The 25,056-nt window shown below is 41.5% G+C and overlaps 1 protein-coding gene and 1 long non-coding RNA gene across 12 annotated transcripts in view; one reads left to right on the top strand and one right to left on the bottom strand.

Moving 5' to 3' along the window:
- Nucleotides 1-25,056, top strand: part of SH3PXD2A (SH3 and PX domains 2A) — a 241,172-nt gene that overhangs the window by 93,125 nt on the left and 122,991 nt on the right. For 8 of the 11 annotated variants that reach the window (XM_028730369.2, XM_028730368.2, XM_077930205.1 and 5 more), the window contains 2 exons: nucleotides 3,726-3,802; nucleotides 10,437-10,528. In XM_028730369.2, coding sequence (XP_028586202.2) covers nucleotides 3,726-3,802; nucleotides 10,437-10,528 — 169 coding nt within the window. Of the gene's footprint in view, nucleotides 1-3,725; nucleotides 3,803-10,436; nucleotides 10,529-20,531; nucleotides 20,756-25,056 lie in introns of those variants that run through there. The other 3 variants (XM_028730375.2, XM_028730374.2, XM_077930208.1) reach the window with 2 other exon arrangements.
- On the bottom strand, nucleotides 18,862-23,163 carry LOC144327995 (uncharacterized). The gene is made up of 2 exons (XR_013393188.1): nucleotides 22,577-23,163; nucleotides 18,862-19,253 (listed from the first exon to the last, which is right to left on the bottom strand). It is a non-coding gene; the product is annotated as an uncharacterized LOC144327995 (long non-coding RNA).

Here is a 25,056-nt window from a genome sequence, read left to right as displayed (position 1 = left end):
TGCAAGGGAATCATCTTCAGACTGCAATGATGATGGAAGAGCCACATCCTCAGGCTGGGAATGCTGAGGTCTCCCCCTTGAGCAGGACAACTAGGGCAGCATCTGAAGCAGAGTTCTCTACAGGCCAGCTCTACACATGCTACATACACACCATACATTTATGGTTCATCCCTCATGGAGCTACAATTACCATCACCATTAACAGTTCCCAGAATTGTTTGGGAAGTGTGTATGGTCCGACCATAGTCATGGACACTGTTCCTTCTTTCCTGCCTATTCTTAAAGAAAGAATTATCAAGAAGGGACAGCAGGAGGCACGGGAGAGCAGCAGGTTCATTGAGTGTCATTTAAGATACTGCAGTTGTGTATGTCCCTAACATACTGTAAAAAACATGTTCTGTAACTGCAAAAGTTATGATTCCCACCTGACTATAAGGCTTCATGTCAGGTTTCTGGCGAAGGCCTGTTGAGTAGCATCTCTTGACTTATATAACAGCATTCCTGCCCTGTCTACTGCACATGCAGTCAAAACTTGGGTTTTGTTTTTTTTTACTTCAAGGAGTTATCAGAGAGATGGTGCAAGAAGTCTTTAATTTATCCTGTAAAACTGTAAGAAGGGAATCTTTTTGGATGCAATTTCAGTTGGTATATTTGTGCAGCTCCTTGGCCATTGGTTACACTGTGATGAGAAGGATGAAGTTGACATTCTGTCAACAAAACACTCTCTGTGTCTCCCCACCCCTGCTTTCCTCTTGTTGATGTCCAAGTGGCTTCAGACAGCTTGCCTATAATGGCCATTTGTGAATTTTATTGTATGTAACAGAGGCTTGAGTGTTTGTTCTCCTGCAGAGTGATGGAAGGAATTTCATGGTGAGAAGCATAAAGGAAGTTTGTTTCCCAGTACCAATTGTAGATCTGTGCTCCTCCAGTGCCTAAAAATGACAACTACAGATAAATGGAGAAATATATTTCTTTAAAGCAGGGTGGTGGTAGTGGTGTTATAGCTCCCCCCTCCTATTTATACAGCCCTATACAGACATGGTGCAACAATGTTAGGAACAATTCTCCATTTAAAAATCAGAGCAAATCATACAGCTCTAAGGAAGGCTTAAAGATGCATTCAACCAGCAAGTCAATTAGAGTTGTGCCAGATGAACTCCCTTCCTGATGGTGGACCAATACAGATCATCATAAATCTCTTGGCAATAAATGGGGATATTTGATCTTCCCAGGTCTTCAAGAAATCTTTAAACAGTAGCTTGAATTTCCCTGTGACGGAAATGATTGTACACAAGAGGCTAACATAAAAATGTATGCACTAAAAACTCAAAGCAGTTTCTGTGCTGGAATAAATCATTTGAATTAGGCATATTTAAAAAATAAATAAATGGGATTTTGCAAGATTGTGTGTGCATGTTTGTGGAAAGGAAGCGGTAGTATGTGGGGAAAATGCTATACAGTAGCTGAAAATGCAATGCCTGGACCAAAATTACTTATTTCTCTCTCTCAGTGGTGGCTGGTGTCCACTGGGGCTAATAGGGCTTCTTCTTCTTCTTTGGCGATCACTCGCAGCCAAGTAAGATTGTCATCCATAAACACGGTTTTAAAAATGAGTCCGTACGTGACTGTGGAGACCAATTCTGGATCCACATGTCCTTTCACAGTGGGGACATTGGTTTCCGGGTGGGAGTTGATCACGGTGTGGATTTGCCAAGGCAGGGAGACCAACAGTAAGTGGAGACCAAGCCAATCAGAGGTAGAGCCAGTGCTATTTTTCTAGAAAAAGAGGTGTCAGAACTCACCATGAACACTTCCCTTTTTCTCTTATAATGGCAATGGTGCATACCTGAGAGGTGCCAGAACTGAGTTCCGATGAGTTCTGGCTGAAAAAAGCCCTGGGTAGAGCCAAATAGTTCTGGTTTTGTCCCCATCCTCCTCCTCCTCCTGCCTGCTGAGTTCTCCATGGGCAATAATGGTTAAATCATTAATCCCTGCCTTTCTCCTGAACTGGGTATGGTGTGGGGTCTTTTTGCCAGCCTAAATGGTCTACAGATGACTTCCCAATCTCTCTTCCATTAGAGAGCAGCAGCAGCAGCAGCATTTAAAGAATGAATGCAGATAAGGCATATCCTAGAACCTCACCCCACCCTTTTTATTTTATTCTATTTTGTTTTATTACTCTGTTCCACACATAACATTACACTTGCCTTGTTTCTCATGTCCAAACCTTGTATCTATTATGGTACTTTGGAGCTGTTGGCAGGAATGAGCCTCCTTGTAAACTGTCTGCTTAGCGAAGTTGAATTACAAGTTCAGGAGGCCTTTCATGTGTTCCACATCTATGGCTGCTTTATATTTTGTAAAATATGGTCGCCACCAGTCTGGTTTTCACTTTGTGGCTTGGATTAGAAACTGGGGAATGGGAGTCGTTCACAATCCACACTGTCTCCACAGACGCATTATTAAAACTTCTGCTTAGCTTGCCCAGCACACCAGTTAGTTGGAATGCTGAAAAGGGGGGGGGGGGCTGTTGTATTGTAAAAACCGTAATGACCACCACAACCCCACAAAATTAGGATGTTTTTATAGTGTCCTTCTGTGCAGCAGTTTGAAAGGAGGATGTTTGCCCTAAACTAAGCCTCACATTCCTGGTCCCATATTGCGAGAAAAACCAAGGCATGTATCCCATGTTGCCTTGTGTTGGTGTAGTGGAATGAGAAGTGAAGCAAAACTTACACATGATTTATGCAGTTTAATCCCCCAGTTTAATCCTCCCTTCGTTTAGCCTGACAGGTCTTCTTAATCACACCCAGACCCACTAAATTGATATTTTGCCAGCTACTGAGGGGTGCTGGAATGCATTCTCTTATCCTCCAAAGAGACAGCAAGTATTGTTAGAGCAGCCAGCACCAGCCAGCTGTTGATGAGAACCTGGTCCTGATCCTGCAAACATGTGCAACCCTTGAAATAGATGCAGGGTTATTACAGTATCCAACCTGGAAGTTACCAGCTCATAGACAATCATGATCAGGCTTTCCTGCTTCATTTTTCAGGCCCTACTAAGCTGTCTTTGTAGGATCTAGTCAGAATGGATGGTTCTGTATGTATTATTCTCCAGCCATCTGGTGCAGCTGCTTCCAGGCAGGGTGGTTCAGACAGTAGGACACCAGGGTCCTGCATTCAGTCCTCACTGTTCTGAGCCCTGATTCCTTACACCAGGGGTCAGCAAACTTTTTCAGCAGGGGGCTGGTCCACTGTCCCTCAGACCTTGTGGGGGGCCAAACTATATTTTTTTTTGGGGGGGGAGAATGAATTCCTATGCCCCACAAATAACCCAGAGATGCATTTTAAATAAAAGGACACATTCTACTCATGTAAAAACATGCTGATTCCCAGACCGTCCATAGGCCAGATTTAGAAGGCGATTGGGCCAGATCCGGTCCCTGGGCCTTAGTTTGCCTATCCATGCTTACATTTTTGACTGGGTACCGATGCCTGCAGTACTAAAAATCTGACAGCCAGCCTTATTTCACACATTTTCTAGAGTGTGAAAAAGTGTAACAAATCCAAACTGTCAGACCTCTTGTTCTGCCACAAGCCTCACTCATTTAGAGATTATGAAGAGATCCAACTTTCTAACCTTTTTCTTCACACCTGGGCTCAAATAGTCAAAGTGTTGTCTAGGAGGCACCTGCTCAATTTCTACATCCTCTTTCCCCCCCTAGGTAAAATCCTATTCCGGAGAAGTCACATTCGAGATGTCGCTGTGAAGAGGCTACGGCCTATTGATGACTATTGCAGGGTAAGAATTCTTATCTTCTTAGGAGAGTGATAACCGACAAAACACAATGAGAGATGGTCACCCAAGCATATTTAGAGGGGAATGGGACTGTTTTAGCTTACTAGTATGTCTACAGAGTTTTGCTCTCACACAAACAAAAGATGCATAGTTGAATTAACTGTAATCTGAATCTGAAAAATAAAGGAAGATGAAAATGGTGCTTACCCTTCAGAATGCGCCCTTTGAGTTCCAGTGGTGTGTAGTGGGAAAGGACATATATAATATAGTCCTCTCTCTTAAGTGATGTCAACATCCCTATGACATTTAATTATTTCTTAAATAACTCCTGTGGCAATGTGTTCCCATCCCATCATAATCTAGAACATCCAGTGTTACACAGTTCTTGTTAAATAGCTGACGATGCAGCAATTTCTCCAAAGCAGCTCTTTATTTGTAAGCTGGAACAGAACTGAACAGCAAACAGCTCAGCCGGCCTGCTTTTATAGGCAGCCGGCTGTCAACATTGTAGCAACAACAACCCAGGGTTTCCCGCCTAAAGTAACTGGCGTGGACCTGAGTGAAAACTATATACACGATACTCCTGGTGGCCAGAGTGAGAACTTCAATACATAACAGTTCTACAGAAGACTCCCATGGTATTTTTCAAAGTATTTCCTTTCTTCTTAAAAGTAACTATTTACATGATTGATCACCTTGACCCAGTGCCTGCAGGAGGGCATGTTCATTCAGTATTATTTCTAATGGAAGAAGGAAAGAAAGAGGACGCTTAATAGGTATACTGGACCTATAGAGCTTTATAGGTCAAAGACCAGAGAGGATCCTGGAGCTGGAATCCTTGGAGGTTCACTCCTGTGAGGTTGCCAGCTACTACATCTAGAAACTGTGGTTTTTCAAAGTAAGTTACAAAGGCCTGCTGCTCCTTAAAACCAAACTGTCTCTTCTGTTGCTTCACTCTGGCTGCAAATCCTATGCACATTTACTTTTGAGTAAACTCCGTAAAATTCAGTGGGGCTTACTTCTCAGTCACCATACACATAATTGGGCCCCTTTCACAATCATCGTGTTGTGTTTTCAAAATAGTAATTATTTATTTAAAGGATTTTTTTACCCCACTGTTCAGCCAAATATGCACACAATTAATATAAATGCTGTTTGTATTAGAATGGTGTGTGTGCATGTATCCTCATTCTTTTGGATCCTGATCATATGAACAAAGGCTCAAAGAGTATCAGGAAGTAACCAGTCTACATTAATTGATCTTATAAATGCCCTCACTGAGCATGGTTAAACAGAGGCAAAGACATGATGCCCATGGTGTTAGCACTTGCTGACTAATAGAGGGTCAAATAGGGTCTCTAAAATTAGTTCAGCTTCTGCTTCCCTCCCCCTTCTCCCAGCATAATTTTAGGCAAAATAATGTGGTAGAAGCGTATTGATAGCAACATGCATCAAAGTTCTAAGAGCTCGAGACCCAAAGAAAAGATAGCATTAATTCTCAACCCTCTGGCTAGGGAAAACGGAACTAAAACCTTATCTTATGAGATCAAGCCTTTTGTGCAACAATTGATGCAGTGTCTGGCAAATGAAGGCATAATGGCTGTAACCACGTGTACTCACACTGTATCCTTCACATTAATCGTTCAAACAGGAACTGTGCAAAACATGTGCATATGAAATAACGTCATGGGTTCACTGAACAGACGTGCTGCTCAGAAAGCAGGAATTCACTCCAAGATTGTAGAGGTGGCCTCTGACCCCACCCAGAAAGCAGACATTGGTTACTTATCTAAGATGCAATTGTTTGAGAAGCAGACAGTCCCTTACTGGCACGAGGGACGTGTCTGAGAAATACATGCTTGAGAAATTGTTATATCATTTATGGCTGTGATAACGAAGGCTACCTAACTGCTAGTCAGTATTCATCTTGGCCTTGTTTACTATCTGTGTCAGTGGAATCTACCAAAGTGAAGTCAGGCTCCTTTTGTTCTTAAAAATTCTAATCGATACTGAACGAAGTACAAGCTGCAGCTTGACATGAAGATTGTGTGTGTATGTGTGCGTCTATATTGATTGAGTGTTAGCAGGGCTGTTCCATCGACAACACTGTAGTTATTAAAAAAGCAGCAGTCCTTTGTCTACTGAGATTCACAGTTGATTCTTTGAACTCACATGATATGGAATGTGATCATGCAAATGCCCACTAATTAGAGACATCATATTATGTCCAGTGTACAAGTCAGCTAGGGTGGCATGGTGAAAAAGAGGGAGGCCCTTGCACCTCTGATAGTTGCGAATTTCAGCAGGTGTAGCTTGCATGGCAATGTGGTTTATCACGACATACAAACACAGCCCTTTTTGCTAACACACACAATGCTGCTCCAGTTACAGTGGTGCTCTGTGGGATGTAGTGCAACTAACATGCACTGGGACTTGTATGATTGGACCCAAAGTTAGGGAATAATATGCCAGGAAATATTTGTGCCTCTTACAAAATAAATAAAAGAAAACAAACCGGAGCATACACAGTGAAAAAGAGAATTTGAAGGGGTGGCCGAAAGGTTTGCAGTGTAACTCCACTCTGTTTGGCCTCAGAACTCTTCAGCTGCCCCTTGGCTTGTACCGCCGACCTTTCGGCTCTGTGATTTAGACTACAGCGCCATCCGCGTCCCCCAACATGGAATTGGTACCAGGCTATATTTGGTCACATCAAATCGTTTTCCCAAATTATGCCCTAGAAAAAGCAGATATGGAATTTATTTTATTCAGCAGAAAGAAGCAATGCAAATCAAAATACACCAATCTCTGCATATAGAGAAACTCATGGCAAATATTACTTTCAAAATCAGATCTGCTGTATAGTTGACTGGAATCTTTGAAAGTGAAGAACAGGAGATGCCCAGGCTACCTCTGCTCAGCAGACCTCCCAAGAACCCGTGTGATGTGTTTCATAGCCATACAGCTGCTAAAGTAAATAACTCAACTTTGATAATTAGGCTCTTTCTGGCACCGTAATGGAAGTCTTTCCAGAGGCAAGTTGAGGATCAGGCACAGTAAGGGATCTATCTTTTCATGTATATAAACACAAACAACAGAACTCTGAATATTTTGCCTGGTAATCAGCAAGACTGTGTGAGCTGCGCTTGTAAATATTTCTTACCCACTGGAATTTATCTCCCTGGATCATTTTCCTGTTAGCAAACTTACCATTATTTTTGTGTGAATTGAACTCTTCCAGGGCCCATCTGAAGCAGCTTTCTTCTTTCATCTTTGCAGTTTCCCCCAATCTGAAATAATGAGCTACTTCTTCATAGGCTTTCTATACCAGACACATTTCATTCTTTAGTAAGGGTTCTCAACTGTTGTGGTCACATAAAACCTCTCTAAATGTGTTTGCAATGTATCTTGCACTGTTAATGCATATAATGCCTTTTCCATTCTTATTTGCCAAAACATTTAATTCCATTTGTTAAGCCAGTGGCGTCTTTTCTACCTTGTCCATTCCCCTTCTCCATGCCCCCGTCCTCTGCTACTTAATTCCTTCTGATGTCCTTCTGGATCATTCAGACCAAAGTCTCTTTAGCCCAGTATCCTGATCCAACAAGATAAATAAATAAGCATTAAAAAGCCTTTGCCCCCTAATGGAATTACACTTCCCAAGGGAACAACTCCAAAACCACTTGAGCCCAGAATGTAGAGGCACTTGCAGAATGTGGTTCCGTGAGTATCATTGACACCTTTCAATAGTCCCTATTACGGTAAATCAGTACTTGATGAGTGACTCTTTTCCCACTCTGATGTCCCTGCCGTTTTGTGAGCTTTTAAAAAGCATTTGAGATTTCAAAACAACAATATCCCCCAAACTCTTTAGAGGCTGTTTGCTCCCGCTCCCTCCACTCAAGTGCTACAGGGATCTTTTAGCCTTTTGAAAAATTGACAAATGTGAGCAGGGCTACGTAGCCTTTACTCTCACAGCAATGTCTTGACATTTCATTAACCTTTTCCTTAGGGGGAAAAAACCTCCTATGAAATGGTGTGTTCATCTTCTCCAGTCGCAAAGTACATATATCTTCTGTTTTGAAGTAAAAGAAGCAAACTGATATAGCTGTCACTTACAACAAAGCTATTGCTTGCAGCCCAGCCCCACTGGATTGTGTAAGGACAATTTTCACTACTGGTGCTGTGTGGGGCTAGCTCAATTGCAGAAACCATCTACACAGGTTCTATTCAGATGTCATGCTGTCCAGTCGTCCAACAAAGTCTTGGGGACAAGCTTTGCATGAACTAACTCTTTCCTCACCTTTCTTCCTATAAGCAGGCCCATCTTAATGGAACACTTACTGGTTTGTCAGACTACAAACTGGTTTGAATTTCCAGACCAAAATTGCAAATTCAAATTTAAACTTTGGCTTGCAATCCTTATTTGGCTCATAAAATCAGGATGTGTTTCATTAAACCAAGCACTGAAGGGGAAAGGAGAGGAGGGATTATGCATGTACAATGCCTGATCCTGCAAACCATGGATTGGATTAACACAGGCACCTGAATGCAAACACAGGGATCTCAGAGTGCCCTTGCATGGTTGTGGGCCATACCAGCTTTTAGTTTCAGCAATTCCTTCCTATCGGTTATATGGAAACAATACCAGTATTTCACACAATTAATGAAAAGTATTTACCTCTAATCACCATGCACAGAAGTAAAACAGTATAAAAGGTTCTGGGATTTTTTCGGCTCCTAGTGCAGGCAGGAAGCCATGAAAAAGAAGGAAATATGGGGGTCTTCTAACAGTCGGGGTAGACTTTCTTAACTCCTGTGCCAAGAAAATCATATCATAAATCGTGGATATAATCACAGTCAAGCCCACATTTTCAAATCACATCATGGCAATATAATTGCAGTCAAACTGATCTTCTGTCTTTATGATTAATTTTAATTGATCCTATCCACTGCATGGTTTCCCCCCCGTAATATGTATATGCACCACTTAGACGCTTGGGTGATTACATAAACAGTATATAAACAGGTGACGTAAATAAACAAACCTTATCAAATTGCATTAAATAATGGAAAGGGTTTTTTTTTTCAAACATGAAAGGCAAACAACAAGACCAACAACATAAAGAAACAATGAAAAGCAATTGCTTTAAAAAAATGCACCATCACAGAACAAGGTATCAGAGTACTATAAATCAGGCACATAGTAAAAGAGTTACCGCAGATCTAAGTTTGCTAGTCCTAATTGGTAGGACATTCAAATTGCCAAGACCTATCTAGAGAAAAAAACCAATTTAAAAAATCTGCTTTTACATCCAGATAAGCCAGGCAACCTCATTCTGGTGAATGGGTTTATAAGAAGTCTGAGAAGATTTGGTTATACTGAACTCTTTGGTGACAACCTGTCTCAGGGCTTACCCATACTTTTCCCCGGGGAAAACCACTCTTTAGCTCTCAATAGGAGCGAACAACAATTGGGTTTTCCATGGATTTCCATTTGTTTCTATTTAGAGCTAAAGAGCAGGTTTTCCTTGGGAAAGGAGCAGGGTAAGGGAAAAACCTCTCAGACCCATACTTAGAAAGCATTGGTCAAACAGAAAACCTCTCAGACATGTGCTTTATAGGCACGTGAGAAGCAGTAGTGTGGACGAGCCCTTAGAAAAAATAGTAAAAAAACTCCTACCCATTATCCTTGCTGATTTGTTTAAATCTCTTTGCAATCTGGGAAGTCAAAATTGTTGTATCTGATCCTGTGCATAAACACCAGCCATTGGAAATTGGAAGGAAGTATTCCTAATACCTTTTTTGAAAAATAAATAAATAATAGAAGTGGATCACCATGGCATCATTTTGCACAGGATAATGATCAAAGGATATCTGAACCTTTCATCAAGACTCAAAACCATGATGCACAACAGTGCTCTTGGAACAGGATATAAATCTCAAGTAAATTAATTGGTTGGAGGCATTGGGAAGTATAAAATGGCACCTTGCCCATCTATAACTACAATAGGTCAAATGTTCAAAGTTGTAGTAAAGCATCTTTAAGTGAATTATGAAATGAGTGAGATTATAATGTCAAGGACTCTGTTTTTTTAACAAAACATTAAACAAGAATAGTATAGGTATGTTTTGACCCAGAACAGCTAGCATTTGTGCTTATTTAAATATAGAGCATAAGATTGTTTTTTCTTTTGTACCAGCTAATGATACCATTACAATAGATGGTGTCTTTCTCTTTGAAAATTCCCCATCGGTAAGGACTAGTCTACATTTCTGCTTGTCCCATGCCTAGAAAGCGACGACCAACTAAAGCAGGCTTTTTCAACCTTTTGGTCTCAAGGTGTTGCTGGACTACACCTCTCATCACCCCTGACCTGTGGCCATGTTGCCTGGGAATGATGGGGATTGTGGTGTAACAACATCTGGGGCCCAAGGCTGGGGAATATTGAACAAGGATCGACAGCTATGAATCTGCTTGAAGACCAAGTTTATAAGTCCAATTTGTGTTTTTATGTCATCCTGTTTTTATTCACTAACATTTCTGGGTTGATATGATCCAAAACTTTTTTTGAAAAAAAATCTTTTTACTTGGCATATTTTTAAAAACTGACTTTCCCTTATATATATTTTAAAACAGGCATTGGTGAAGCTTCCCCCTCACATTTCACAGTGTGATGAAGTCTTTCAGTTCTTTGAGACCAGACCAGAGGACCTAAACCCTCCTAAAGAGTAAGTTCCATTGTTGCTTTTGCTGCTGCACTTCTCCAATTTTGTTAGCGAGGAAGGAAGCTAAAGGTCATTGCATTTTATCGCATCCAGAGGATGGAAGAACACTTGGTTTTATTTTAAGCTTTTAATTCCCAGGGAAATGAGACTATAATTTGGCACATGTAAATCTGTGTGTGTGTGTGTGCGCGCGCGCTTATGCAAGGGGAAAATTGAAACAAACTTGGCATCTGTTTAATCATAGGTCAGAGGACAGAACTTTTCTCGCTTTGTTAGTTTGCCTAATTGTGTTCTTCCAAGGAATCATTAAAGTCATAAAAGTATTGGCTTTATCAGCTGAAGGAAATCCTGCCAGTTAAAATATCAAGTTTTAATCACCGTCTACCTTACCAGATATACTCATGCTCAAAGATGATTTGCAAGGCTTTGATTATGATCCGTGACGGATACAATATCCGGAGAGCCTATTTTTTTGGAAGCCGAAAGCAAAATCAATCACACCAAGAGAGCAGATTGTGCTGGATGCAGAAGAGAAATATACCTACCATTCTGCTGAATTACCAATAACTATATTATTTGTGTTATATATCTCCTCCCAGCAGACTGTAATTAGCAGGGGTTTTCCCCCCCCCTACCCCCCAATGTGGGGCTCAAACGCACAACTCTCAGATCAAGTGTCTCATGCTCTACCAAATGAGCTATCCTTTCTGGCCTCCTAGTACTCTGTCAACCCAACAAAAGGGCATCAAGTGTACCTAGGAAGGTTGTGAATGTTCCTCTGCCTCATCTGTATTGCAGCTGCTTACTAGTGGGGTTCAGCTACCAGGCGATATAAAGCTAAATTACACATTATGTATGTCCAAATATTTTCATTTTAAAACAGCAGTAAGTGGGGGTGGAGGGATTGGAGCAGTAGTGGTGGAGTAAATTCGAACTATTTTCTTCATGCTGTTTTCCTGACCTAATTTCACCTGCAAAGCTGTGGTTAGCTCTACAGGATTTTTTTTCTCTCCTCATATATTTTCTGCAACTTTGGGAGTATTTCAGTTGGGAACAGGTATGTGGGCCCTGTTCTGATCAGATTTTAAATGATGAACCCTAAATCCTTGGAAGTGGTTGAGCACCAATGACGCTAACTAGCTAGCTAAACAAACAAACAAACAAAAAACAAGGTAATCAAAATGTTATGCATCTAAAGGGATACCTAATTCAAAATATTGTGATTGGACAGGAAGCCAGTTGTGCATGAAATCTGACATTTCACCAGCAGATGCAATGAAATTGCCTCCCCTCCCCTTCTCCCTGCAGTCGCCATACCTCACAATCTACTCCAGAGGGGGTCCTCCAAGCCTTCAGAGTATATTTTAAGGGCACATGGGCAGATTCCTGGAGTAGGGGAGGAAGAATGAGCCCTGTTTACACAAAGTGAAATCCATTGTGCAAATAGATCACTACAGTTGGTTGTCACGCTGCATCGCTAATTCCATAATGTTCTGCATATAAGAAAGGTAGTTCTATTCACCTATCCACTCTGCTTTCAAGAAAAAGAAATATGCCTGTTTCTGAAAATTGCTTTTGCACTTATTGATCTGCTCTCTGGTTTCCAGCAAAGTAATTGATATCTTTGGAGATCTGAACTGTTTTACCATGCTATATAATTGAATTTATATTGGCAGTCCAGCCAGATGTTCTCATCCTGACCTAGAGGTAGAAGGAGGTTATCAGACACCAACATTCCTCTTACATGCAAAGATTTATTTATGTATTTAAAAATGGGAGGAAGTGGAGCCCTTTATGCCCCAAGTGCATGCATGATCACACACCTTTTGAGTGACTGAATAAAAACTGATTTTCCAGGCAACACACACACACACACACACACACACACACACACACACACACACAAATGTATTGTTTATAAAACTGCAGGTGACTAGTGCCATCTCATGAGAAGCATTTCCCCTTTTGTCTGACGTGAGTTAGATATGCCACTTCTGAGAAGGTGACTTCTGTGATACATAAACATACATAATCATCAGTGAAAGAAAGATTGGGCTGTATCTCACTCACACACAGAGCAAACCCACTGAAATCAATGCACTTGTTAGTTATGAGTGATTTTAAGCCCACTGGATCTACTCCAAGTGTGACCTACTTTGACATAACCCTGTCCTTCAAAAAAGCTTTTTTATTATTCATATGTAAAGCTACACAGTTCTAATTGATTAATACAATTCATGATTAATTCATAACATTTATTGAATAGAAAAGATGCCCCTATTTTGTATCTGAGCTTATCTGTTAAACTCCTCATATATTCTGTACATGCTATTTGTAAGAAAAGCACTCAGTGGCCTGGTTCAGATGTAATAACAAACCATGATTGGTGCAATGCATACAAGCTTTTAAAGACCCTTGAGCTCATGCTTTCTCTCTTCGCCGTACAGGCTGAAATTTCTTCCCTCTCTTCCTTGTTTGTGGCAAATCACTGTCTGCCACTTTGTACAAACCTGCAAAACTATCTGCAAAACTTAATGCCACAAACTAGGATTGCAAACCATGGCTTGATCCTGGTTTCCATACTGGTTTGTAGGACAAGACAAACAATGGTTTGTTGGTTCAGATGAAATTGCGAACAATGCCTGAAGCTAGGAGGGGATCCTGTCATGAAAGGAAAGGGGAAGGAGCCTGTGAGCCTGAGGTCTCATCCACACTTTGGCTTGGCCTGTATTTTGATCATATTGTGTATTAATTCCTCTGGGTCCAAGAGCTTTTCTTGTTGTTCCATAGTGGTGCATTGGAAAAATCTGATCTTACCCACTCAATTGAAGTTTGGTTAAGCAAAATCTCTCTTCAGATTTTGCACACATCTGAAAAGATCCAACTCAGTGGGTAAGATCGTGTTTCTGCAAGAGACAGTCACATAACAATGCAAAAAGCTTTCAGACTAGGGTGAATTAATTGGTACACAATACAATCAAAATATGGGTGAAGCAAAACTGTGGATGAGCCCTGTGTGAGGCTCAAGTCTCCCTCATATGGCACTAAGCTGTGGTTTGGCATTATGTCTCAAACATCCCAGTATCTCTAAATTATTTCTTCTTCAAAGAAAATATCCGAACAAGGCCACATTCTTTTCTTTTTTTTTAAAAAAAGTTTTAATTTCTTTTAAGATAAGTAGGTAGCTTTTAGGTGCTTTAAAGAATATCGTATCCAAGAGATAAATGTCAAAAACTGCTTGGTAAAGTCACCACCACATCATCAGTCTCTCTGCCTGTCTGCACTGATGGTCTTTGATGCACTCTGGCCCCCAGAAACACAAACAGCAGATCAAATAACCTCATGTTTTGACTCAAAACGACAGGCAGCTTATCAAACTATCAGAGCTTCTGATTTAATTGAAATTTCACAGATAACCCTAGACCTGATTTTCAGAACGGGGCCTCAGCTACCAGAGGAAATGCCATTATGACTGTGATCATGTTAGAGAAAAGATTGTTCTAGCAGAACACAAGATTGAGATAATGGCCATGGCAGTGAGTGAGGAAGCCGGCCTAAAAGCATGGGGCAAAGGAGGAAGCTAGGGAGAGGAAAGCATGAGGCAGCTGAGACAATGGGGTGAACAGGATGAGTGCTCAAGTTATCAAGGAGGGAAGGGAGAGACGAACATGACTAGGATTCTATTAAACATCTTGAACACCCCCAAAGCACTAAATAAATACTTCATGTTGCGATATAGGTCAGTTTGATGTACTCATGTTGAATTCATGTGATCTATTAAGCATGGGCAGCTGTGGAAGGGCTGAGTAAGAAAGTTTACTTTGCAGAGGCACCTCCTTGGAATGTGAAAACCAAGGTTCAAGCCATTCAGTTTGTGACTCTCATATCCTTGGAAGTGGCACTAAGTATTCTAGCCTAAGCCAATGAAGGGCAACTGCAAGAGTCAGCTGTGGTATATATCCCATATTCAAGAGATTTCAACACCCTCCTCAGAAGGCAGACATCAAAGCATTGTGGTGAACCTCAGGATATTTTATCTGTCCAATTGCATTTGCTTTTAATTAGAGTCTTGTGGGTTCTCTGAAAAATTGTCAGGAAACCACTGGAAACTACTTGCTGATAATCCGACCTCCCTATTACTTTAAAAAAGATTGTAGGCTTAAAGTTAGAACCAAAAGCGATTGCTTTGTTGAATTATGATGGGGAATCCAATGACTTGGAGTAGAGAATGGCACATTGGGAAGCAGAATTTTAAGAACTTAACAGTTCTTAAAAGACAGCATGGTTATATTGACAATATGGTCCATCTGTTTCAAGAATGTTCAGTGAAAATGTTAAGCACCTTTCATCATGAGAATTCTCATTACCAATATGTAAAGTTGGGGTCATTGTAAAATATGTTAATTAACCATGTGTCTGTGTGTGAAGCTGCCCCAGTTTAAGTAGTATTAAACTCTATGACATCCTAATTATATGCTCCTAAGGCAACAATACACTAAATGAATAAACATCACAATATAAGTACCATCAGAAAAAAATGCATGGTAAGTTTCTCGTTTCCACTTTTAAGATTCTTCAACTACTTGCGATGGTTAGATCAAAAGAAGCGGAAGAGGGTGATTAATCTTCTTCAAATGATCCTGAGTTTGCAGTAGACCCTTAGATATGGGACCTGAATATGTGTACACATGCACTTGTCTTGTTGGGTAAGGCCTTTAATCTGTTAATGTTTCCCCCCCCACTGAGTGGTGGTGGAAATATCACCGCACAGCTGAGCTCCATTCTTGCAAACTTCCTTTAGGCTGCCCAGAAGCATAAAAGAAAAGCTTCCATTGTTCTCTTATTCATCTCAATACACAGATCAAGTCCCTGTTGTTCAGATAGCGATGAGGCTAAAGCCATTAAAATGCATGTCTTCACAGCAGGCTGTAAAAGGCTAGAAATGGATCATGAAATCTGGACATACAAGTGGCTCCATCTAAAGAGTTTTATTTCTCCCAGTCCTTCTTTAAAAAAAAATCCACCTGCATAGACTAGTGACTGGCCCTATTTGAAGGAATGGAATCACCTGAATTAAATTTAAGAGCCCCTTCTGAGAAAAGTTTGTGAGCATTTTAAGGAGCATCAGAAACTAGACAGATGAGTGATCCTTGAATTCATTGGGGAGCTAGAACAAGTGGTGGAAAAAGAAGTAGATCAAGGAGAATAGGAGATTAAAAGGTAGTTTTCAGACTTCCGGGAGGCAGCGCTTGCCTTTTCCAGATGGAAATATCAAAGAGGCCCTGATAGTGAAGTGTGTGTTATGATGCTTGCAGCAGATGAGGAACAGACATTCTGCAAGTTTGTGTGTTGGTGTTTCTAGATGTACGGGGAAATAAATATTTTTCAAACTTCAGCTTTAATTTTTATGAGATTAATTCCCCCAGTCTATTACACCTAAAAATGTTTTTTTCCCATTTCATTGATGGATTTGCCACTTTCATTACTCTTCCTGCAAACTGGGTACTGTAATTTGTTGAGGGTGCTGGGAATTGTAGCTCTGTGGGGGGAAACTACAGTTCCCAAGAACTGTGTGTGTGTAACTTTTTGGAGACAGAGGGAAATGGACGGATATCCCAATGCATTCTGATCGTGAGAATACATAAATTGCAGAATTCGGGTTCATGATTCATCTTCTATGGGGAAATAACTACAAATGTATTTTAGTGGATTTCTTTGTTCTCTCTACTATTGTACATATTGATCTTTTAGAAACTTTTACTGTGGGCCAACCCCACAAAAAGTGTCATTGAACACCGCCAGGGCTTCACCTGTAAGCTTTCCATGTGCATTTAGATGTACTTAGTACAGTACATAACCTGACCCATTTCTGTGTAACACTTGCATGCCAGCAGCAAACATGCCCAGGCCATCAGCACCTGGTATGCTAATACTGTACAGAAATCAGACATTGAATATGGTAAATATGTCTGGGTGCACATGCAAAGCTTACATGGGCAAGGGCTGTGCCCTATGGCCTCAACACTCTGCCAAGTTTATTAACACAACCCCACTTTTATTTATTTGGCTCAGGTATTAGTCACCCTTCCAACAAGAGCTCAGGGCAACTCACAACCTATTGTGCACAAAAAGCTGCCTAAAGTTGTGCATAGTAAAATGTAACGCTAAAATCACCCTGCTTGCCTCTTTCTCTTTCCCATGACCTTAGCTGGGGGCTGGGCTTTTTTGGGGGGAGGGGGGTGGAACAGAGTTTTAATGCTATGCTATATATGTTTAATGATGTCCATATGGATTTGTGGGCTCAGGAATTAAATACATAATAGCTCCCGATGACATAACATGGAAATACAACTCCTACAGTGCCAGTGTGTAGACATTAAAGGGTTATTAATAAAAATGAACACTTTAAATAGAAAAACAAGCTTACCGGCACAGACTTGGCTTCTAGCCCATCTCTGAGTGGCAGTGGGGGAAAGGAGGATTGAAAAATGTGCTCTTTACCTAGGTCAGTGTATGAAAATGAACATCTTTTGTACCATTTGGTGCTTAATTTTTCATAGGGGATGCCTGGGGCTTTTAAAGTTTTCAACCAGAGTACAAACAGAAAGATGATAAAGGGGGTTGAGGAATGATATTCAGCCAAGCACTGAACATTTCAGTTGCATGTTACAGGGGAGATTTTGACATTTCAATATTAAGCATTCATGTTTGGTTTGGCAGAACTGTCCAGAAGGTTAGATCTTAACTTGTCAGAAAGCAAGATGCACTTTGTTTCTAGGTGAGCCAGGAATATAACAGTGTGGACCATTTGAACATGACCTATAAGAAAGTTGCATCTGACCTATAAGAAAGTTGCATCTGGTCTGCAAGAAAACTAGTGCCAAACAAAACCAAATTACAAAAACCCAACTGAAAATACAGTATTTACCTTGAGAATAACAAATGCTTGTACTCTTCTCCAACCTCTGCTTCTTCGTGTCTACTTTTGGGTCTGGGAGTGTGAGTTTCTGGCCATGTTACCCAGTCTGGAAGGAGTCATATTTTAGTGGGAGAAAATATATGAAGTACCCCATTGCACTGATGCACGTAACAGTCTTCCTCATCCTGGCATTGTGGATACATGCCCCCCCCCTCTTCTTCATTCCCCTTCCCTAGCCATGCACAGCTTTGCAGCACACATAACCAGCTATGCCTTTTCCGTTCCTTCACAGGTGCAGCATGCATCTGTAGAGCTGATCCAGTATTGAGTGGAGACTTAATGAGGTTGCAGCAGCACAATCTCTCCACACACACCCCACTTCCCTACATAGTATTTTCCAGGAAATAAGGCTGTAAAGTTGCTCTTTCATTAGGTCCACACATTTAACCGGTGGTGAAGGCCATCGCTGGCGGATAAAACATTGAACAAGTCCATGCATCAGGGTGAAATGACTTGCCTCAGTCAGCACCTGTGTGGGGGCTGAAGGCAGGAACGGTGTGTTATTGGTGCAGCAAGGCTTTTAGAAAGTGTTGGCCTTGGGGGCGGGGGAGCAGTTGGACTCCACCCAGCTATCGCTGAGTATTCCTTTGACTGTGGTATGTTCACTTTTAAATAAGTTATAGGCCCAAGTTATATTTACTTCTGGACTTCTACTCTGTGGTAATGGCTGGGCAATGTGCACCTCTGCACAGCTGTGCACAGTCACTTTACTGGAACCCCCATTTTGAGGACACAAGGTGGTCATGGCTGGCTATCCCTGTCAAGCAAGTTTTGGGATACTATCCAGCATTTACCGGTAATATGTGCCCAGCAGAAAACCACAATATTGCCACCAACTGAAAAGGGTTGCCAGAAAAACTTCCAAGACATTCCTGGAACAGAATATGAGAAGTCATGGGTAAATTTAAAGAAAAGAGAAGAAACCTCTTGATTTTCTTTTACTAGGTCAAAGCCATTCTTGGGAGTTGGGCCTTCAAAACTAAAGGCAGTTAGTTTCCTTTTTAAAATCATGCAGAACATATGGGAATTGGGTTGTTTCTGCCAACTTTCACCCTCTCTGGAACCAAAATCTTCCCAGGGATTGTTCCTAATAGAATAAGGCTGGGGGTGGGGAGGGGAGAGAAAGCCTGATGTGACTCATACAGCTGCAGCAGAAACAACAGAAATAACATGCCTTTTTTCTTGAGAGCCATCATCTTTCTAAGAGTTTCAGTTCAACTAGAAACCATTAATGTTGTTGTTTCAACCAGCCATTCAAAGAGCACCGGTGGGCAGGGGATAGCAACAGGAGAGAGTGAGAGTGTTACCCCAGTTTTGGTCATAGAAATTAATTAGCAAAGACAAGAATGGAACATGGTGAGTTGTGATTGTTTATTCTCTGCATGGTGAAGCTTAAGAGGGTTTTCTTTCTTCTTTGGCAATCACTTGTAGCCAAGTAAGATTGTCTTTCATGAACACAGTCTTAACAGTGAGTCCGTAAGTGACTGTGGAGGCCAATTCTGGATCCACACATCCTTCCACAGTGGGGACATAGGTTTCTGGATGGGAGTTGGTCACAGTGAGGGTTTGCCAAACATGTCTTGCTCTTAGCTCATTTCTCCTTTTTGCCCTGAGTTCGTGCTTCCTCAAAGTCCATGACACCTTTGGTAAAGGCTGTTCAGGTTTTCTTGATGCTTCTTTTCAAAGCAACAGATAGAATTTTGAAGAGTAACACTTCCAGGGGGAGAAATCATATTCTTGAATGCTCTTCTATGTAAAAAAAGAGAAAAGTACAGTACAGAAAACAACAGCTCCTTTAATGTAGTAAAGTGGCACACTGGAGTGCGAGGTTTAGTGCATCATTGGCTCAGTCCTCGGCAACACCTTGCCACTAGAGATTCAGTGAGCACCTTCTGTGCCAACTTCTAAACACCAGCTGGAAACTTCTGTATTCCTCCAGGCCTTTGCAAGCAATTAAGAGTGTTAAGAGTACATCTTCCGCAATGGTCTATTGATGTTTGCTTTTAATTTCTTTTTGCTTTTAACTTTTTACAAATTTATTGTTTGCTTTATGTTTTTATATTGTTGCAAACCGCTGTGATATATTTTTATGATACAGCAGTATATAAATATTTTTTTATAAGTAAGTACATAAATGGGATTCCTTGGGATTTATTTATTATTTGCCCCAGGCAGGGCAAGTAAATACTCCAAATAAATAAATAAATACACAAATACACATAGTTAACATACACACCCTCTGAGGAATGGTGGCCAGGAGAGTGCTGCTGGTACCATTATTCTGTAGTGGCTAGAAGTTCTTTTTTTACTGGTAATTTGAAGTTTAAATTTGCTTCAGGCAGCGCAGGCACGGAGCAGGTGTTCTGCAGAGCTTTGAAAGAGCTGGGGTGGTGGGCTAGCTGGCAAGGCAAGGAAGTAGGGACCCAGCGGGCACAAATCTGCCACCCTGTCAACTGGGGCAATAGCTCTGATAACTGGGTTTCTTTTGCAAGGCTGGTGTAACTCTTTTTCTCATAGCCACTGCAATATGAGTATAATCTGTTCTCCACCCAGAAAGACCAAAATAAAGGAGCCAGGAAGTAAACTGTGGGTGTGTCATTCTGGACTTTTCATGTTTGTGGAGTTTGTAAGATCTGCTTTCCTATATGTCAATCATTGTTATGCCTCTATTCATTGGCTAAAACCAGTGAAAGTTGGGTGTAGACTAATTTATAGAACAAATGATGATAATGTCTGAACATTTTCCTGCACAGCTAGTGAGGGGGGAACAAATGCCCATAGTGTGGGGTAGTCCTCTTCCCAGTGAGTAGCTTCCCATTGGTCTGGTAGGTCACGGGTGTGTTCCAAATTTTCTCTTTCCTACATGGATTTCTCTCCCTCTGTTTTAGGAATTCTCTGGCACCGCCCTTTTTCTCTCTTCTTATTCACTGGCTGTGTGGTCTCACTCTTCGATCATCTATCACATATTAAAGCCCTCTGTCCCACTCCGCTCTTCAGCTGTTATCACTGGCTGCAGATGATGTCTTATGCAAATCTGTCCCTCATTCTGAGAAGTACCAGTGGGTGGGAGTAAGAGATATTGTATGCATGTAGGCTTTGTTCTCTGCGTGTATGTGCTGGGATGCACGGCCCACCTCCCATAACTCCGAGCAAACACAAATAGCAGCTTTGTGTGTTTTGCATAAGCTAAACAGCAGAACACTTTCCAGCTGCTCCTTAAACGAAGGACAACTTCATGCTTTAACCCTCATGTAAGTAAATCTGTTGTCATGTTCAACTTCTGCTTTAGCATAGCTTTTAAGCATTGGCTTGTCTTAAAGATGTATAAACACTTCTACATAGAGGGTCTGAGTGGGAAGTGAGAGGGCTGTCCTCTGTCATCACACTTAATTAGATTCAGGCACTCCTTTATTCTGTTCTTGAGGCTTTCCTGTTGTACTTTTAAGTCACAATCTGTATCAAATGTTCAGCTCCAGCTGCTTTAAACAAAGATCGTACTTAAAAATGGAAAGTGAAACGGCTTTGTGGGTTACATTTTCGGCAAAATGTGAGCAATTTTCAGGGTGAAAAGATTTACAAAAGTTTTAGCACTGCTTCAGTGATAGTTGACAGTGCAATCCTATGTATGTCTACTTAGAAAAAAAGACGAGTTCAGTGTGGTTTACGCACAGGATTGCAGCCTTGGGCTCCCAAATGTCTTGAGATGTTAGTCCTAATTACCCTTGGTTTTGCCTGTTAAGACATTTAGATGTTACTGAAAGTTTGGCATCCCCTTTCCCCCAGTATTGCACTTGGATATTGCCCTAGGGAAAGCAACAGTTCCTTCAAGGCAAGTAGCTTGGTAAATCCATCCCTCCAGTTATGCTGTGGCAAATTAGTACTGGGCAGGGTGGGGACATGCTGGTAAAATGTTTAGTACAAGTGATTTAGCTGGTAAAATATTTGTATTTGCAAGATTTGTCCTTACCCTTTGCAACTTGTCCTTTTTAGAATAGGTATGACTGTGTATGATCAAACTGGAGTGCCTGGCTGTGACACAAATTCTAATTATGCATTTTCTAGTTCAAGGATCTCTAGATGTTGTTGAACTACGATTCCCATGATTATAGGAGTTGTAGTCCAGCACAGGGCAGGGGGAGGTTAGCCACCCCTGTTTTATCAACATCTCTTCCCCTCTTCTAACACACTTAGGTCCAATCCACAATTCGGGTTTTTCCCATGCCACAGCTTTTTCTGGCTTGTGAGGCACATAATGCATTTCCAGTCTGTTGTGATTTTTGTTTGCTCATTTGATCTGGATTTCCATGTGAACCAGCCTCATGTTAACTGCTGGAAGTAGCTTTGTTCTTACACAACCAGTTTGCTACCCTTTGCCCTTCACCTTCCTCTCCTGCTCCATCTTTAATCTTAGGCAGGTGGGAGTGAATCTGTAGGCATGAAGTTTTATCCTCTGTTTTACTATACAACTCAAATGTTGATCATAACTGGGGGGGGGCTCACTGCTTCTCAGTGCACACCTTCAAAATCCCTTTCTCCCAAAGCTTCAGTTTTTCTCAGGCGGAGGAGAAGAACTGATTGTGGTGGTGACTACATACACTCTGCAGTTATTTCTGGGGCTACAGATACTTCTTTTCCCTATGCAAATTAATTGAGAGCTATCCTTCTATTAACTTGCATGGCTAAAAGAAAAGGCTACCCAGAAACTGGGTTGGGGGAATCTTATCTGCCAAGGATAACAGAACCCTTGGGGTGAGATTCCCCATCACCACCACCATTTATAGAGATCCACTATCTTCTTTCCTCCTATGCAAGCTAATGGAGGGATCACTCCATTATCTTGCATCAACTATCTGCTCAGGTGTGGAGGTGTGCTTGTAAGAAATGACCTTTCAAGCATCACCCACTCCCAAAGTTGTGTGATAAAGACAGGCAATTCTGTATGTGTGACTTCTTATTGCACTGCACAATGGCATGTAGCACAGAATTTGTGTTACAAGCAAGGGAGAAGCAGTGTTGCATTTCATACAGGTACCCTCCACAAGTTTTGAAATATAATTCTCATCCACACCAACCTGCATAGGTAGAGCTAAGGAGCCAGAGGCACATGTGTTCTTATAGTCAGGCCCTTGAATCACTCTGGATGAAGTCTACAGAACAGGTATCATTGCAGTGTAGTGCTGGACTAGGACTGAGGAGAATACAGGTCAAATTCCCATTCAGCCACGAACCTCACCACCCCACTTGCCACAAAGGGTTGTTGTGAGGCTAATATGGAGGTGAATGGCACCTTGAGCTCTTCACTGTAAGAAGGATATAAATGTAGTAAGTTATATGGAAATGGTAATCAGTTTCTGTCAGGTATAGGTAAGCTCAGCTTAGAAAGTAGGTGCTCATCCAGACTTCCTTTTGTGCCTCATTTCTAGACATAGGTCCACTCTTTAAAGCTCAATGTCTGAGTGCTTCTTCCCCTGCCACCCTGGCTGTTTCCCCATGGAAACTTACTCTTTACCACTATGTTGTGGTGGGACATAAGAACTGCTTCCTATGCAGGGAGAGGAGAGGAGAGGAGAGAGGATGGGGCAAAGTTGCATGAGTCTGACTTGCTCCTTTCTCATCCAGTGAAGAAAAATGTTCACATAAACAGGGTCATGTGATTATGGAACTGACAGTATCATGAATACTTGTAATTTAGAGTATAACAAGAATGTCAGTCACAGTTTAAGTTACCCAGTGGATTCAGTCTGAGTTCTATGATGAGGAATGGTTTGCAAAATATTATTTCTTTCATACTTGTTTAAAGTATTTTATATCCCACCCCATATTGAATCAGTCTTGGAGAGGAGTACAAAATTCATTTAAAACAGCAATCACATTCATAACGCAAGAATAAAAAACCATAAATAGCACCCATAATCATAAGAATGCTCTTTCACCTGGAGAATATGTGAATTGGCCCTGGGACAGTTCCCTTTCTGGGATTAGCATCTTTATGGTGCCAAGGATAACCAATTTTCCTAGGATCAGGGAGGGGTGAGGACAGGATTGTGGGAAAGGACAGCGTGTTAGTGCAGGGAATATATATCCTACTTGAGACTTCCTTTGGTTTCTTGCAACTTCAGCAAATACTACACATTTTCTAGCTTTCATATGAGACCATAAGAGCTAGAAGTTTTTTTAATTAAAAGAAAGGCAGGATTGTCAAGTAAAATCAAATTTATTTCAAATTTAAATAGAATTACGTTGATTGCATTGCGCAGAAGAGTTGCGTAAGAACAGCATATTATTGGCTTAGATCGCAGCAAGTTTAACAGAGCCAAACTTGCAAGAAACAGGAAAGATAATCTGATCAACCATATAGAAAATATGTACACAAGTGAGAAGCAGGATATCTCTTGCACATCCTTCCGTGGCAAGAGAGTCATGGAAGCATGATTCATAGTTTGAATGCCAAATATATTACCAGCTCTTGTCACAACACCCAAGGGATTTACAGGCACTTTTGCCATCTGACTTTGAAATCCTGCTAGGTGAGAAAGAGGAAGTGAGTTGGAAATCTGTGGCATGCCTGCTCCTCCTCCTGTGTCCACTAGTCCCATAGGGCAACCATATTTTTTCAGCGATGACTAGAAAGGTTGTGTACCAATCACTTGTGCAGAAATTTTTTTTCTAGGAAGCACTGGTACCTATAGAGGGAGAAGTATCAGCGGAGCCGTCAGGGCAACATTTTGGAGCAGAAGTCTAGGGCCCCCGCTCGGGCGTATGTACAGAAGGGACACTCCAACCTACAATGCACAGGATGACTTACCTCACATTTTGAAGTTAATACTTCAATACTTGAAGTTCATAATTTGAAGTAAATACACCTTATGATCTAAAGAGGAGCTGTCTGTCAGACAATTAAGTCCAGAGTCTAAAATGTACCACTACAGGTTAGAGTGTCTCTCCATGCCTTTGAGAGGCTTCATTTTGACTTGGCCAGTGCTCAGGTACCAATGATTCACCGAGAAGGCTTTCAAAGCTCAGCTTGTCGGCTTTCCAGGCCTGTGAGCACATGCTCCTTCCCCTTGCCCAAGCATCCCAGACATCTTGGTGATGCTGTGGGGAAATGCCTTCTGAGGCATGTCAAGGGAGAGGCAAGTTCAGACTGGGTGCCTTGCATGGCTCCTGGAGTGTTAATAAAATCCAGAGGCATAGCTGTGATGCATCTGTCGTAGCAAAGCAGCAGCGACACGTCCTGTGGAAGACTTAACCACTTTTGAGTGTTCATAATAAGTTGTCACTGGAATGGTTTGGGGAGTGTTATTTCAGGAAGACTCAGGGCTTCTGTTTTGCTATGGGTGGATTTGTTGCTGTAGCAGTGCATGTGGTGGGCTGGAGCTCACCTCCCAATACCAGAATCTCTGCTGCTTGCCTGGGCAGGGCAAACACATTAGCAAGTTGAGGCCATGCTAGTACACCAACAAGAACACTGGAATGGCAGCAGCAGTCCAGCAGATGTGCTGTCATGGCCCCTCTCTCACCGCCCCCCTGGCCCAGCCCTCTTTGCATAAAC

Source organism: Podarcis muralis, chromosome 6, assembly GCF_964188315.1.
Source record: "Podarcis muralis chromosome 6, rPodMur119.hap1.1, whole genome shotgun sequence".
NCBI lineage: Eukaryota > Metazoa > Chordata > Lepidosauria > Squamata > Lacertidae > Podarcis > Podarcis muralis.
The sequence above is the reverse complement of the archived record's forward strand: the minus strand, read 5'-3'. Positions and strand labels throughout refer to the sequence as shown.